The sequence below is a fragment of the Argiope bruennichi genome, chromosome 4 (genome assembly GCF_947563725.1).
Source record: "Argiope bruennichi chromosome 4, qqArgBrue1.1, whole genome shotgun sequence".
In the NCBI taxonomy this organism is placed as follows: Eukaryota; Metazoa; Arthropoda; class Arachnida; order Araneae; family Araneidae; genus Argiope; species Argiope bruennichi.
In genome coordinates this window covers 26,496,629-26,513,682 of record NC_079154.1, presented here as the reverse complement: position 1 = coordinate 26,513,682, position 17,054 = coordinate 26,496,629, and the positions used below count along the sequence as shown (strand labels likewise).

The following is a 17,054-nucleotide window of genomic DNA, read 5'->3' as shown; positions in this document are numbered from 1 at the left end:
ATTTAAAAAAATATATTTTGGATTCCGGTAGGTCTGAAACGTGAAGATTTGTCAAAATGTCAAAGACGAATTTTTGGACGATAATAATGTTTTCGCTTTGTACACTTTCTATACAAGAAATTAAAAATATTTTAGTTTATTAGATTTCTTTAGACATATTATTAGGCCTTTTTCTTTGGGCATATTATAAGACTAGATGGGAACAAAAAATGATCATCGTGCTAGCTTATATTCGGATAGCAAAATTTTTTTGAACGAAAAAATAAATAAATAAATAATAAGCTAGGGCATGCTAGACATACTGGATAGCTCAGTTCATCTAATACGCCTCAGCTAGTTGAAAAAATAAATGCACGATTTCTTCGGGAAAGAAAGTCACTGTTCGTCATTGAGAATGATGAAAGAACATTGAAATATTGACATTAATAGAGAAACGATTTAAAAACATTCTGCATAAAGATTTGGGCTAAACAAAAATTAATTGTTAAACACATTTTAAGGAATGAAAAATCAATGAGATGTACACAGTGCAGATATGTCATTTGAGTCCCTGAAAATATATAAAAACATCTTGAAATCATTTATTACAGATAATGAAGCATAACATTTCTATATGATTATCAAACAAAGAACAGAAGGGGAGCAAAAATATTCACTAGAAATCAAATCAACGAGAATGTTCACTCCGAAACTTTCCAGCATGTCAAAGAAGTTATTCTCACTTCCCGCATTAAGGCCCTAGGGCATTGGCATGAAATTTTTTTTGTAGATTTTGAAAATTTTTTTTGTATATTAGATACCTAAAAACCTTAGTTATAGATCTAATAATGCATTAATTTGTCATAAAACCAAAATTAAATTCTTTTTCGGAGACAGATGGATTTTAATGAGCATTTCAAAGTTTATCTTACAAAGATGAAATTTCGCCTATAAATATTGATTATCAGAGTCATTATAGATTCTGAGATACTTTTGATGCAGCTTTAGACCAAAAATAAGCAGAAAATTTTCATCAGTTTATTGAAAAAAGTTACAGCAAATTTTCAACACCATTTTGAAACTATGGCTGAATGAATGGCACTGATTTGTTTTTAAGAACTAGTTTTGAGCTTTTTATTATTTGTGCAATCATATGACAGCTGTTAATAACAAACAGAAAGTGAATATGATTAAAATAATGACTGTGTATATGATGAGAATCTTTCATTGTTTTTTTACTTCATTTTTGAAACGCTCATGTGTTAAGCCACCATTTTGATTTTTTAGAAAACGAAACGTGTTAAAAAAAGAAATTATTAACTGTGACCTATAAATTAAAGGCTGTCCTGATGAACTGAGCAGCGTCCTAAAGCGCGTTACGATTTAATTTATTTTAATTATTTACTATTCTTGTGTGCAATTGTCTTTGCAACTCTGAGTAGGATATTTTTTCTTGAAAAATGTTAAAATCAATTGAGCTGCAAGCATGAGTGGTCGCGTCCTCTGCTTGCAGAGGTCGGAAAACCAATTTATATGTTGAATGTTTTTTAGAAGATATTTTGCATAAATCTTTATTTTGTAATATAAAAATATAAAAAAATGAGTAGCAACGAAGAACATCTGCATCTATATGAAGTATTTCAGAACTGTTTCAATAAAATAGCTTATAGACGAGGTAAGTTTGTATTGCTGTATTATTGAATGGATTTGAAGCATACTTTGTTTCGTGTCGCGTAAACAAAGGTTTTCTTACGTTCAGTTCTGAGAGTTTTTGATTGTTTTGTTTGAACATATTGATTTGTTATTAAATTAAGTATGAAGGTCTCGGGAACCTAAAGTAATATTATACTATACCAAACCGAATTTAATTAATATCATTGTTTATTATCTGTATTATTTTTTTTTCATGTTGGTATATTTTGTATTAAATTTACATGTAGCGTTAAGATATGTCATGTAACTTGGTTATTTTAAAGTGAATTGCAATTTATTTATATGGCCAAATTTTGCTATAAAATCACTAGATTAATTTTTTATTTGCTCTTAAACAATTATTAATTTCGCTGAGAAAATGATTTTTCAAGTTGGTTTAGATTTAAATATTAAAGTAACTGTTATGTTCTTATTTTTCAGAAATAACATTCTTGTACTCTTTTTATTGTTTATAAAGCTTATTGCTTATGTATTTCAAAGTATGTGATTACTGCTTATGTATTAAAAAGATTTAAAATATTAAAATCACTTAAACTTTGATAATTAAGTTTTGGTTTTCCCTTACAGATAGTAACAGAGATATACCATATGATGTATTGTATGATACAGAATGTGATAAAGGATTACCACAAGTGAGTTTTATTTTCTTCACATGTTTTGTATTTCTTATTGTTGATTCATAGCTGACAGATTGCTCTAAATAAAGATAGTGAAAACTCACTTATCTTTGTTTTTTTTTAAACTACATTTTCAAATTACTCATATGCTGAAATAATTGTTTATGAAAAGAATATGATGCTTAATCCAAGTTCATTGTATTTATTCAAAGGGGACACACATTGGACTTCATAGGCTGAGAGAATATTTTTCTTAATAAAACACAAAGAATATTATATTTATGATACAGAAAGCATTAATTGCATATAAGTGCAGTATATATATATATAAAAAAAAAGAGAAAGTTTTCTGATAAATATTTCAAAATTTCACATTTAAAAATGTTTAAACATGAGATCTTTAAATGAATTTTAATGATTATTGTATTTAAAAAAAAGTACAAGATTTACAATGAAATTATTATTTATCCATAGCTAGTTGCCTTAAGCAACTGGTTGGTTCACTGGGGATATTGGTTATATTTGATTTCAGATTATTTTATAACTCCATGTTTGACATATTGTTAAGCATTAAAGTTGATGCTTTAATTATCTTTTGTGTATTGTATGCATATTTCTAATGGAAACAGCTCCATGACATTATAGCATTATTAAAAAGGAAAATATCTGGTTTATTTTCTAAATTTTACAATATTGAAACTTCAACTTTTTTATTAATCGTGCAAACTGCATTGATGTGAAATAGGATTCTTTTGCTTTAGCATTCAACAATGGAATAAAGATAATGTATTTAAATATTTCATGAAATGTTGAAAGTGGTTTGGATTTTCAGGATACCAATGTAATCAGTTGTTGAAAATCATGCAAAAAAAAAAAAAAAAAAAAAAAAAAAGGAAATTTCCAAAATCCAGAAAAATTTGCTTAACTATTAAATTTGTGTCATTAAAAAAATCAAATTTTTAGATTTTGAAATGGTGTAAAATTTATTTTTGTATAATGATATTTTTAGAATTGCAGAAAAATACTAAAAATCAATTTAATTTTAATTAAAATTTCAAAAAAAAAAAATTTGAAGTGCACATATCCATCCTTAAGGTGTACATTTGCCAAATTTGGTAACTACGTCAAACTGTCTTTCTTGCAGAGCAGCAGCACACACATTCATCTTTATTATTAGTATAGTTTAAAAAATTGAGTATTGCTAATTATAAAATAAAAGGATTTGAAACTTTTTACTGAGCAACACAACTTTGAAATTCGTTGCATGCCCTGGCCTTAGAGGGCCTATCAATCATTTCTTAAATAAGAAAAACAGGAGAAATTTCTTAACTGCTTGTGATCAGTTTCCCCAATGATCTTCAATGCTGTCACTGTGAAATAAATTTTTCCATTGAAAAAAACAATTTGTTAAAAAATATTTTTAATCTTCTATCAAATCTTTTATATCTTTTGGCTGCAAAGATTCAACGTGCAGTCTCTTCGAATAAAAAGTTTTGTTCTATTATTATATTTAATAAGCAGCTTCAAATTTTAATTATACCCCTAATTAACTAAATCGAGCATTTTTCTATTGATAGATTATTTTTGTATCATTTATAAATGACTTTTAAGAGTATTATTTATTTCATGTTAAGATTAAAGTAAAATTTTGCAGATTATGATCATATTTCTGAAGGCTAAGCATGTGCACTTTTTAAAGATTATAATGTTAAATTTTATGACTTTTTAAGAAAATTGTTACTTTTGATATTTCTTATCTAATATTTTTTAAACTTGTTTAATGCATGATTTCAATGAGAAATGTTTAAATGAAGTTTCTTTGGTAATTCTGATGTGCAATTTAGTACTGTACTCTTTTTATATGTTTAGATTAAGAAATATGTATTGTGTAATAATATTTTATAGATTTCAAATGTTATACAATTCCTGTAACAATTTGAATTCAAAATCATTTATCAATTTTTGATATATTATGCATCTTTCCATATGACTGGTAAATTGATTTGATATTAAATTGAAAGTATTTATTAGATATCTTGGAGAAAAATTTGTTTTGCTTATGTGCTATGTGTAGACAGTTGTGTTTGAAATGATTGGGGTTTTGGCCTTCTGAACTAATCTGTCTATACTGTAATCATTTTATTGGTAATTTTATTTCCCTGTGTTTCCAATTCATCCCCTGGATTGTTTGATTGCTAATAAGTGAAAATAAGAATAGGAACTCCACATGCAATTATGAAAAATCCTAGTCCTGATTATACAGTCACCTAAAAAGAGGAAAAGTGATTTCCTGTTTCTTTGTCAAAATTTGAAGCTTTAGAATTTTTATCTCGACTTTTAATTGAAGGATTATTTTGGACATTTTGTATTTCATAGTATGAGGGATCTGCAGAAAATATTTTGTAAGGTTACCAGTTATCATTTTGTTTAAGGATTGTGCCCAATGATACGCAATTTTCGTTTTCTGATCAAATAGTAAGAAAAATTTAGGGAAATAAGTTAATGTTCATTCACATGTAAAATTTATTTATTTAAATAAATATATAAGTACCATGCTTATGTATTAGACTACATGGATTCATCAATATTTAATTGAAATATTCAATGATATTTCAGATTAATCTTTCATATTGATATAACTATTTTTAGGTTGTATTGTAACTGAAATAGGTTGTATTTTTTTTTCTCTTAGTCATGTCATTAATTAAAGTTCCTTTATTACTGCTTGACTTTTATAATTAAATTTTTGTTTTTTAGTAGTTCATAAAATTTATTGTGTATTGACTATTTATTATTATTATTGACTATTATTATATTTTTATAATCACATTTTTCTCATTGTTCAACCATTTATCATCTTTATGATTCTATTTTGAAAATTTACCAACTGCCAGATATTTCAGATTTGAAATTTTTTTCTACTGCTTGCTTTAGTTTTTTGAAATTTTAATATTTTTTTAAAGATGGGATGGGTTTATTTGATATGCTGAAGACACTATATTTTTTTTAATGCATATTTTTATTATTCCTTATTTAAATAAATTTCTGGTTTGTAAGTCAAGTTTGGATATCAAAGTCACAAATTAGAAATTTGACAATTTTGACAGAATTTGCTATAAGTAAAAATTTTGTCTATATATTTTAGTTTAGTTACTATAGTTAGTATCTGTATCAAGTATATTATAATTGAAATTAATTAATATATGTAAATGAAACATGTTGTACTATATTGCTTTTACAAATTAATGTTACTAATTTATTCTGAAACTTGATTTTTAGTTTAGTTTCAAATTTTATAAAATTGTATTGGAAAAGAAAATTGATATGACTCACACACATAATATATATACAATCAAGCAGAAATGTATAAAGATACATATATGCAGCAAGAGTAAAGAAAAAAAATCCACATTTTAAAAGAAAATAAAAAGGGAGAACAAGCTGTATGTTAAGCCCAGTGATGAAAAAAAACCAAAAAAAAAAAAAAACCCGCATTGTAGAAAAAACTTAATAGAGTGCCATCATTTTTTATTGATTTATGTTAGTGTGTATATATATATATATATATATATATTGTTAGAGATTCTAGTTGAATTTGGAAGCTCTGCGAGCTTTTAACTTGCATATATTTTTATAATGCATAAGAAAAGATATTTTTAAATTTATTTTTAATCTGCTTAAATTAAGTTTTATTTAATTTAATTTATTTATTTTGAAAATAGGATATTTTACCTGATACTCATGCCATGAGAAATTTGGACATTTCTTCAGTTGGAGGGAACACAGAGAATCATACTGAGCATTGGCCTCTAGGATGTAATGTCTATGATGGTAATAACCTTTTAAATACTATACATGGATAATTTAATTCGGCTGTTTAATGATTTACCACAACATTAAAGATTCAGCCAGAAAATGTATGTCCTTTTTTTATGGGAAAAAAAATTGTGCAGATTTTTGTAAATTACAAATAAAATATTGAAATACTTTTACATATTTTTTGGTTTATATTTTTATTTGAATGCTTTTTATCTTATTGTATAAGATGTTTAATAAGGGAATCATTATTTGGTTTATTTATGATTGATGTCATTAATATTATATTGTAAGATAATTTGTTCTTTAGGAAAATAATTTAATATGAGCATTTTTTTTTTTTCAGTAGTGAAATTTCCATGTTTATACTCTCAATTTATTGATTTTTCCAGTAATTTTTCTATTTCTTTTTAAAAAAAATATTTTAAACAGTTGTTTTTAATGCTTAAAACGGATCAGTATAATATATATTGTGCATTTTGTAACTTTTATTCAAATTTCATGGGAACCCAATTTGTTTTAAATGTGCATATCAGATAGTTTAGCCGTCTTTGGTGTAATCCAGTATTGGCCATTTGCACTGTTAAACTCTATAATTCACAATCACTGTATGCTATACCAATGGAATGCCGTGCCATGTTCAGATTTTCCCATTTAGACTGGTTGTTCATGAGGACTTTATGCCATCTTCATTCCAACCCTTTTAGTAATTGCCTTGTTGTATACTGGAAGTTCCCCATACCCCAAGCATCTCCTTACTCACTCCTATTCATTTCAAAGGACACAATAATATTAAACATCCAACCTTCCTCTCCATGACATGTCTTCCTTTTTTTTATTTATCAAATTGATTTTCCATTGGCATAGTAAGGAGTTATTGTTAACATTTGACTTTAGAAGTGAAAATGATTTATGATTATAACAAAATTCTTAAAAGGTAATATTAATCTTTTCTGGTGCAGGTCATTAAGATTTTTGAAATATAATGAAAGAGCACAATCAATTTGATCAATAGATTGTGTACATGTAGATTTTATAGTCAAAAAAATATTTTAACTTGCCTCTTAATATAGGGGGTGGTATCCATATATGAGGACACCATCCATCTAAAGCAATGTCAGTGTTAGAAAACTTTTAAAATAATTGCCTAAATTCCTTTTGATGGTAACAATAATAATGAATATTTTAGGTTTTTAAATATTTTAATTCATATTCTGTAATGTCCATTTTGAAGCCTTTTAAGTATTTAAAATATAATTATTAAAAAAATTCTGAACTAAATATGATGTATAAAAATAATTAAAAAAATATGAATTACAATTTAATACAAATATCAACTAAGAATAAAAACTAACAAAAATGCTGCTAATATTACCATTAAATATGTAAAGTGAAAAAATTTAATTTAAAAGTAAAACAATTAAAAAGACTCATTATTTGGCATGAAATTTCACAAAGCATGTGGGAGCATATTTTTGTCTTGTATATAATGGGACACTGCATGTTTTGCACATTGTTCATGTTTTGTGCACTTTATTTTCCCTCCTTTCTTTTTTAATAATTCAAAGGTGTTCACAGGCACATTTTCAAGGTGGACACTTGATAGGCATATGTTGAACATTTATTTTTTTAATCTTTCACTGCTTAATTTTTGCATGCATTTAATAAAAATAATTATGAAAATAATAAATAAAAAAATTATGACTATATAAAAGTAAATATATACTGAAAATATTGGCAAAATATGAAGCAAAGCATGAACATGAAAAATAAGCAACAGTATGGTATGAAAAGCAAATGTGAAATGTTTCCTGGTTTCAAACATTGGTGTTCTTTCTCTTGAATTTGAAGATAAATGAACAAAATTCCTCCCTGAAACACAGAATCGGAATCATATCCTTCTCTACAATTTATTAAATTACACTTCCTCGCAGAGAAGAGAGGTGGATGTCAACAGCAACATAGATGAGGAATGTCTCCACATGAGGATACCTTCAAATCAGCTGTTTTGATTCCTTCTTAAATTAATTTGAAACTTCAACAAAATTATAGTTTAAAACCTCATGGATATTGTAGGAAAATGGGTGATTGATTTTGATAACATTTCAATTCTTAAGAGCTCAAAAGCAAGTACCTTATAAGAAACATATTACTTATACAACCTCTGTTTTGCTAGAGAAACCAATTGCTATTTTTCAAACATTTTTTTTTTTTTTTTGACTTTTAAAGTCAATAGAATTTTATAGAAAATCTTAAAATTGGTGTTCTCTTTTGCAACTATTGCATCGGATAAGGTTAATAGTGTTTTCAAGACTTTTAAGAACTGATACATATTCATGCTAAGCATTAAGGGAACTTTCTCAAAATTAATTTATGAACTCTGTTATTCTTTTTAACCAAAAGACCTTCTCCAACCTTTGATTATATATTAAGTTATTAATTTTACTGTTGTTTAACTGTTACTGATTGTTACCATTCAGTTAATTGTTACTGTTGTTATTGATTTTACTGTTCTTAACAGTGCAGTGCTTCTTTGTAGACAATTTGCTATATCATACTTTCAGTCCCTATCATTTTACCATATTAGATTGTATATTTTTAATGATATTTAAAGTAATGCTTTAAAAAAAAATAACATATATACCCCATTTCAATTTACCAACTTATATTATATTCCTTCCAATTTATCTATCCTCCTTTGTTAGTAGGAGTATTACATTATACTCCTACTAACAAAAAATTCATTTCACATACATACACGCACAATTTTGTTTTTTCTTTAAAACCATAAATGTACTTCGTATTTGAATAATAAATAGTACAGAAAAATATGAAAATAGTATGAGAAATCCAACTGATTTTCTAAAATATCCATTTGTGGATTTCGGGAATATAATTTTTAGTCTGAATGGGAATGTTAAAAAAATATACATATTGTGAAAGATGAGTTTTAGATGCTTGACTTATATATATTTGTATTTCCCTCCTGAATGGAAATGTATAATAAAATCTTGTTTGAGAAGTTTTACCTTAAACTGTTGAATATTATTTTGGAGAAAAAAATTTTAATAAAGAAATGTGTGTACTACCAGACTTAATGAAGCTAAGATATTTCAGATTTTACTTGTTTCAAAAATATTTTTTTAAAGTGAATTCTAATTCTTTTATTTAATCATTCCCCCCCCTTTTTCCTTTTTTATCTTGCTTGTAATAAGTAAACATTAAACTTTATTGAAATACATCTTTAGAATGAAGACACTGAAAAAAGAAGTTTCATATTGAAGGTGAAAGCTGCTTAACTGAATAATTTTTGCATCAGTAAGCTGTTAATAAAAAAATAGAAAAACAGTAAAAATTATTACACAGTTAGAAATTTTAAATTGACTAATAATAGTTGTTTCGCAAATAATAAATGCATCCTTAAGTCAAATGGAGCAATTAACACTCCTTCTCTAACTATCAAAGCATTTTGTTAAAAAAAAAATGATACATTTTTTACAAGAAAGATTTTTCTAATTTGGATAATTTATTATTATCTTTATATTTAATCATATTTCTTTTCTTTTTTTAGGCAATGAAGATGATGGCCCTAATGTAAGTAACATCTTTTTATTTTTTGTCCCTTTAATTATTGTATTCTTTAATACATTGCGGCACCTTAAAATAATTTCAGAATTAAAAATTGTTTTCAATTTTTTAATATTTTAATGCTTAATTTTTCTCATTTAAAGTAGCCAAATTTGAAACTATTTGGGATTTTTTATGACTATGTATTCTATATTGGTATGTTTAGTCAGACACTTTTCAAATAGATAATTAAGTGTGTGTGTGTGTGTTTCCCTATTAATCATTGAACACCTAACTGTAATAATAAGTTCCTAATGCTCAAGTGAAAATAGAAAGTTCTACAAAGCTAAAAGAAGTAAACTAGCATAAAAGAAATTACAATTTTTAATTGCAATAATAAATAATTAAGCTATAAATTCTTTTTAAAGAGAGTGAAATCATTCATTGCCAAGTTTTTGAAGAAAAGTTGTAAAGCATAAAAATGTGTAGAAAACTAAATACATACTAAAAAATATTATATGGAATTCTCACCATCATATAAAAGAAGCCTTCATGCTTTTTAGCTCTTTCAGTTTAAATAGGGGAAATTGGGCATTTTTTAAATTTAATGTCTAATTACTAAGAAATTATTTTTAAATTATTTTTAGGTGCCACTTTTTACATACAGTATTCATATTGAAATTCAAAACTAGTTAATATGAATAAAAAATATTTTAATAGAAATAAGAGGGGATTATCTGCTGTAAAGATGTGAAACTTCATAACGGTTGAACTGAAATTAACAGAACACAATATATACATATATTGTGTTCTTACATTATTATAGTTACAGTTCATACATTATTCTGCATATAACAGTAAATTTATTTAGTACAATATGTCAGTGTAATAGAATTGAGGTTGCATGCAGTATTACTCATTTTTAGATGCATTTGTCCGCTTCGATAATTTTTTTCCTTAGAAAAGCAGATAGTACATATGCCTCTCTCCTCGGGTTTAAAAAAAAAAATTTTTTTTTTTTTTACTCTTCATTCCTGAAGGAGCGTTAACAAAAGAATGGTTTTTCCCACAGTGTCCTGTTTATTATTTTATTGTTTTGACACTTGTTGTAAGGGGAACAAAGAGGTAATGATTGGAGTATGTAAACCAATGAATATTGGTTCTTAAATAGAAGTCAGCTCTTTGTACTTTCCCCTCTCTTCTGTTGTCCATTTATTTGCTTTTATGATCTAACCCATTACTTGAGATATGGAAGTGTCATGAGTCTCAGCGTTTTAAAGGGGAAGCCTGGTTTATAGGAATCGCCACTGGACACACAGTGTCTATTTGCTGTTGTTTCAGAAGGGGGGTCGATTAGGGCCTCTTTCCCCAGATGGTCATCATAAAACTTCTTCATTCAGAGATTTGAACTACTTACTCCTAACTGACCATGTTTTCATTGCATTTAAAAAAAATATTAATATGGTGGTGTGGCATATAACAATGGTATTTGGAAGAAAAAAAAAAGTTAAAACTAATTTCATGAAATGGTCAAGGATGAATCGATACTGCTAAAAAATATGAAATTTTGTAATGGATGATGGTTAATTTTTGTAAAAAAGAAAAGATATTGAATGTTCTGTGAGGAAAAAAAAGCAAAGTGGACAGACAACAAAAAATTTGAAAATTGCTGTAAATGATGATATAAACAAAGATCCCTAAGTTGGGTTCAGAAGATAAGAAAACAAAACATGCCTATTCATAGATTAATGATTTCCCAAAATTTGAGAAATTCCCTATATTTGCAAAAGTGATTATGAAGCTAGCAGTGGAAAAACTTACCATCTTTAGGGATCATTACAGGATTATTTTTAAAACTGGTGTGGGTGAGAAAAAGTCATCTCCAGTTATTGATGCTGCATCCTGGAAATGTATTGTACAAACAGATTTAAGTTTTACCAGTCTATTCTGTGCATGTAAAATCTGTTTCAACTCTCGCTGATGATGAAATTTGCAATGTCATACAACTTCCAAAAAAGGGGGGGGGAACCAAGCATGGTACCAACATTAATTTTAATGAAAATATTACATAATCCCATAATACAGATTTTGTTTCTGAATTTAGAGATTCAGACGACACGTTGTTCCAATACAACCAAATTGCCATGTTCAACCAACCTCCTGAGTGAATCCATATTAACTGATAATTTACTTCCTGATGACACAGAAGTTGCAGAATCGAAGGATTTCATTTATTATGATCCTGAAGAATCCATAGACAAAGAAATGATAAATGGCTATAGACAATTGCCATCAACCAGATGAACAATCGTTAATCGGCCCTATTTACCCAACTTTTAAAAAGAAATATACCAAACATTGACACAAGAATTAAAAAGCTAACATTAATTTCAGTATTTAGATTTTAACTGTTGCAGACAACATTGGCATTTGTCAAAAGAACTTTAGTACATATGTTACAATTTTTTACCATTCCTTAATTATTTTTATTACGTATTTTAGGTTAATAATCTTTGTTAATTCATTGTTACATTGTCTTAGAAATGAATCGCATTTGAGTCGTATCTTTATTATAAATCCTTTTATATCTACTGTCATACGAGTTTTTAATCCACCATTTATGCTTGATATGTGATCTCACTGTATGTGTGGCGCAGCATATCCAAAATTGGTTTTTGTACTATAAAATCTCAAACACTTGCTTGCTCTTGGGAACATAAACAAAAGAAAAAAAGGGAAAATGTAATTTGCTGATGACATGCTCAGTGCGTATGAAAGAAGTTTGCTCAATCAGCTGGTGCCAGGCACAACATTTCCATTAAAGGAGAAAACTCTAAATATGGGAAGAAATTGAAGCAGAGACTGACAGTTCTGCTGTTTTTAAATAGTATATTTGAACCAATAAGTTGAAATATTTTGTCATTGGGAAGTTTGCTAAGAAAAGATGCTTTTGAGATGTCACTAGTTGATGGCAAGTGAAAGAAATCTTCAATAACTAGCTGCTTGGTGTTGATAAAGAGATGAAGAAAAAGGAAAATGTTGCTTTTATAGTTGACTTTTACATACCTTGCGCCATTCCATCTGGTTTGAAAAATATATATTTCTTACTCTCTATCTACCTTTTATTTTTATATTTTAAAAGCTTTTACTTTCTTTTTATGTAAGTCCTGCAACTGTTATATTTAAGTTACATGAAATATTTTAAGGAATTTTATTTGCAATTAATATAACAAGTTGTAAAATCTAAAAATATGTGGTGTAAAAAGTACATTGATTGAGTTTAGTTGGAATTCTGCAACAATATTCATGATCCAAAATTGTTTTTATATAAAAACTTCAAAATTTTGATTTTGAAGTTTTTATATAAAAAATAAAATAATTTTTCAAAAATATAATTTTATACATTCAAACTGTTTATAATGATAACTTGTCTATAGTAATGTTTTTATCTAGATCCCTACAGTATTAATATAGACGGATTTCACAGCGTATGTATAATAATCAGAAAAATGAATAAAATTGCAAATATATTGAAATAATTCATTGCAATTTTATTGAAAGAAACTACAATTTTAAAATCAGATCCTAAAAATCATGATGATTTAATTATCTTGTTATATTAAGAACAGCAAATTCAAAATGACAGTAAAAACTTCTCAAATCAGTAGCAAAAAATTCTTTCTTTATTTTTTTTAATAGTAATTAAAAAATATATGAATTAGTTGAAAATTTTTCATTTTACAACAGTGGAATTGTTGTGTTTATCTTTATAATAAATTAAATATAATAAATTTAAGATTAAGATAAATCAAAAGTCTATGTCATAGATTAGAAAAGTGATTGAGATTTTAAAATGTTAAAGTGTATTTAAAAAAAAAAAATAGAAAAATGAACCTTTTGGCTTTTTTTTTCCAGAATATTGACAAGCTATAAAAGTTTAAAAAACTCAAACTTTTTTAAAGCAATTGAAATTAATGTAATATTTTATTCTGCTTGGACACAATGCTCAAATGGTGATAGGGCTTGAATTTGTATAGCGGATTATAAATCTCAGTTTATCAAGTTCATTAACTACATAATTTTTTTTTAAGGTGGTTATGGTTCAGTTGAGTACCTCATATAGCCTATTAAAAGAACAGTCATATTTATACTTGAATTTCATTTTCCAAACCAACAAGAGTTTGGCATGCTTTAAACTGCCAATCTGTTAATTTTTTTTTCTCTGAATTTGTGTGTAAGGATCTGCTGGTTTGCACTTATTTTGACTTTAAGAAAGCTCATAAAAGAATAGCTCTATTCTCTGATTTATGAAACTTTAGTTTCTTTTAATGCTACTTTCATCTTTGTTTTCATTATTAAAGACTGTATGATTAAGATTAATGACTGAAAAGCCCTTTTAAAATATTTTTGTAATTAAGGATTTCTACTGAATTATATGTAGAGATAATTCTGTGTAATCAAATACAAGAACGATCCATTTTTTTTTAATTCCCTCCCTTTGAATTTAAGATAATTGTTATATCTTTGAAAAGACCTTTACTGTTAGTCTTAAGTAATAAAAATTAATAAATAATTGTTAATAAATTAATTACTGTTAAATAATAATTGTAATTAATGATTGTTAAATAAATCAAATAAAAAAATCGTATATAGTTTACAATATGGTATAGGAAAGATGGCTATATGCTGTGTATTTAGATTAAACGGTTTCAGAGATTTATATATTGAGAGAACAATTTTTGAATAATGATGAAATTGCTACCCCATTAAAAGAAGATTCTTCTGATATATACCGGGTGCGACATAAATTCGTGCAAACTTCAAAAAATCATGATAAAAAAAGTAATGCTCGAAAAAAAATTGCGGTTTGCGGGAATATGTTCAGAGAGCCTTTGGATTTCGTTATTTCCATTTAAAAAATGTATTTAAAAATGACCGATAGATGGCGCTCACACGGTCATACCGAGATGGTTTATGCAAAGCAGGAAAACAGAGCACAGTATCATTATAGTATATTTTATTTTAAAGCAAAAAATGCTCAACATGACCGCCACTACAAGATATTAAAACAAGTGAGGCGTGTAACTACACCTATTAGCAGGTGCGTGTAACATGTCTGCATCGATGCCACTAACGACCAATTGAATGGCATCTTTCAGTTCCATCAAAATGGCAGGAGAGCCGTGGTAGACACGAGACTTCAGGTATCCCCACAACCAAAAGTCCGCTGGAGAAAGATCTGGCGATCGTGAGGGCCACTCATTCTTACATCCTCTGCTTATCACTCTGTCCTCAGTGAATGTATCTAGGAGGAACGACTTAATGGAACTAGCAACGTGGAGTGGAACACCATCCTGCATGAAGGTGACGGAAAATAACGCACGTCTTTGCTGCAAAGCAGGCATAACGTGGTCTCGCAAAAGCCTAAGATAGCATTCTGCAGTGACGGAACAGGTTTTCCAACCGGATACAGGACAACGCTCTTCAAAAAAGAAAGGACCTAGAATGAAGAACGCAGTGAAACCGCACCAAATAATCAATCACATGGTGAGAATGTAGTGGTTTGGACGTGTACGCACGAGGGTTTGATGCTGCCCAGATACGATTGTTTTGTGTATTGACTTCACCATGCAATGAAAAGCGGGCTTCATCTGCCTACATGATGTTCAGTAACCATTGTGGGTCACGTTCCATTTGTGCGAGCACCCATGTTGCAAAGACTTGTCTTTTCTCGCAATCTGCTGACAACAACTGGTGTAATGCCTCTATCTTGTGCGGATGCAGTTTCAGGATTTCGTGCAGAATGCGTCGGATCGGACTTTCCGGAATTACTGTTATTTTACCTGCTTCACATGCACTGGAACTCCCCGATGAAGTCTCGGCTGCCATATTTCTCATGACCCTTTGGACAACAGGGACGCGGTCAGCGCTGACGGATGATCTGTCACTTCGTGGACGATCCTCTAATCTTTCCGTTTCCTCAAAACGGTGAACAAAATTTAATATCCCATTCAATGAAATTGGGTTTTTCTTCGCCTTAATTCCTTTCACCGTCCGTAACTGTCGCACTGCTTTAGTCGCGGATTCACCGTTCTTATAGAACAGTGTAACCACTCTAATGCTCGACCAGTAGCATGCTATCGCATGCTACTGGCGTCGAATGACAGATCCATTTCCAGCCTTGTGTTTTATAGCTATACTGATTTGCATAAACAATCTCGGTATGACGTGTGAGCGCCATCTATCGGTCACTTTTATATACATTTTTTAATGGAAATAACAAAATCCAAAGGCTCTCTGAACATATTCCCGCAAACCGCAATTTTTTTCAAACATTACTTTTTTTTATTATGATTTTTTGAAGTTTGCACGAATTTATGCCGCACTCGGTATATATATATATATATATATATATATATATATATATATATATATACATACACATACAGGGTGATCAAGAAATAACAGGAGGTGTTCGGAGCCCTATTAGCGCATTATGCTGTGGTGAAAGCTTATAAGCCAGTTAACAGCTACGCTACGTGAGAAATTGCTTTTGTATCTTGGTCATGTTACTGGGCTGCGAACCACAAGGTCCCTGGTTCTATCCTCGCTCAAACCAATCGTCACATTGGTGACCTCGGACGATGATCTTTCAACATTCGTACAGCTGTTGTGGCGCCATCTACCCACAGTAAACCAAAGTCGTCAGATTCACTTGACGCAGCAACACAAAAAGGCCGCAGCAACCCAAACTCGTCAGACTCACTCGACGCAGCAACAGCGTCAGCAACCACACACGCTCGCCGTAACGCTTGGAGCTACTCAAATGGGTAGATGCACATTAGACTCAACAGCTAATACGTCACCATTCAATAGCCATATCGTTCGTCTCCCCTCCAACTCACTAGAGGGAGAGTCTGTGGTGAAAGCTTATAAGCCAGTTAACAGTTACGCTACCTGAACAATTGCTTTTGTATTGTGGTCATGTTACTGGACTGCGAACCACAAGGTCCCAGGTTCTATCCTCACTCATACCAATTCGCAACATTGGTGATTTCGGACGATGAACTTTCAGCCTTCGTACTGCTGCTGTGGCGCCATCTGCCCGCAACCAAAGTCGTTAGATTCACTTGACGCAGCAACACAAAGTCGTCAGATTCACTTCGTCAGAGTCACCAAATACCAATGAAAAACGTTTATTATAGCAACTTAAAATTTGGCTCAAGGTGACCACCAACTTGATGTTCCAATAATTGCATGCGGTACATAAGGTTTTCGACGGTGGCTCGCAGCACATCCACATTTATTCGTCTGAGATGTAACGTTATTTGATCTTTCAAATGAATTAGAACCGCCCCAATA

The 17,054-nt window shown here is 29.0% G+C and overlaps 1 protein-coding gene across 3 annotated transcripts in view; it reads left to right on the top strand.

Annotated features, from left to right (window-relative positions):
• Window positions 1–1,307: 1,307 nt before the first annotated feature.
• LOC129965892 (transcription factor 12-like) overlaps window positions 1,308–17,054 on the top strand; it is an 89,990-nt gene continuing 74,243 nt past the window's right edge. For all 3 annotated transcript variants that reach the window (XM_056080159.1, XM_056080158.1, XM_056080157.1), the window contains exons 1-4: window positions 1,308–1,654; window positions 2,260–2,324; window positions 6,032–6,140; window positions 9,697–9,719. In XM_056080159.1, the coding sequence (XP_055936134.1) occupies window positions 1,579–1,654; window positions 2,260–2,324; window positions 6,032–6,140; window positions 9,697–9,719 (273 nt within the window). In that variant the 5' untranslated portion in view covers window positions 1,308–1,578. The remainder of the gene's footprint in view (window positions 1,655–2,259; window positions 2,325–6,031; window positions 6,141–9,696; window positions 9,720–17,054) is intronic.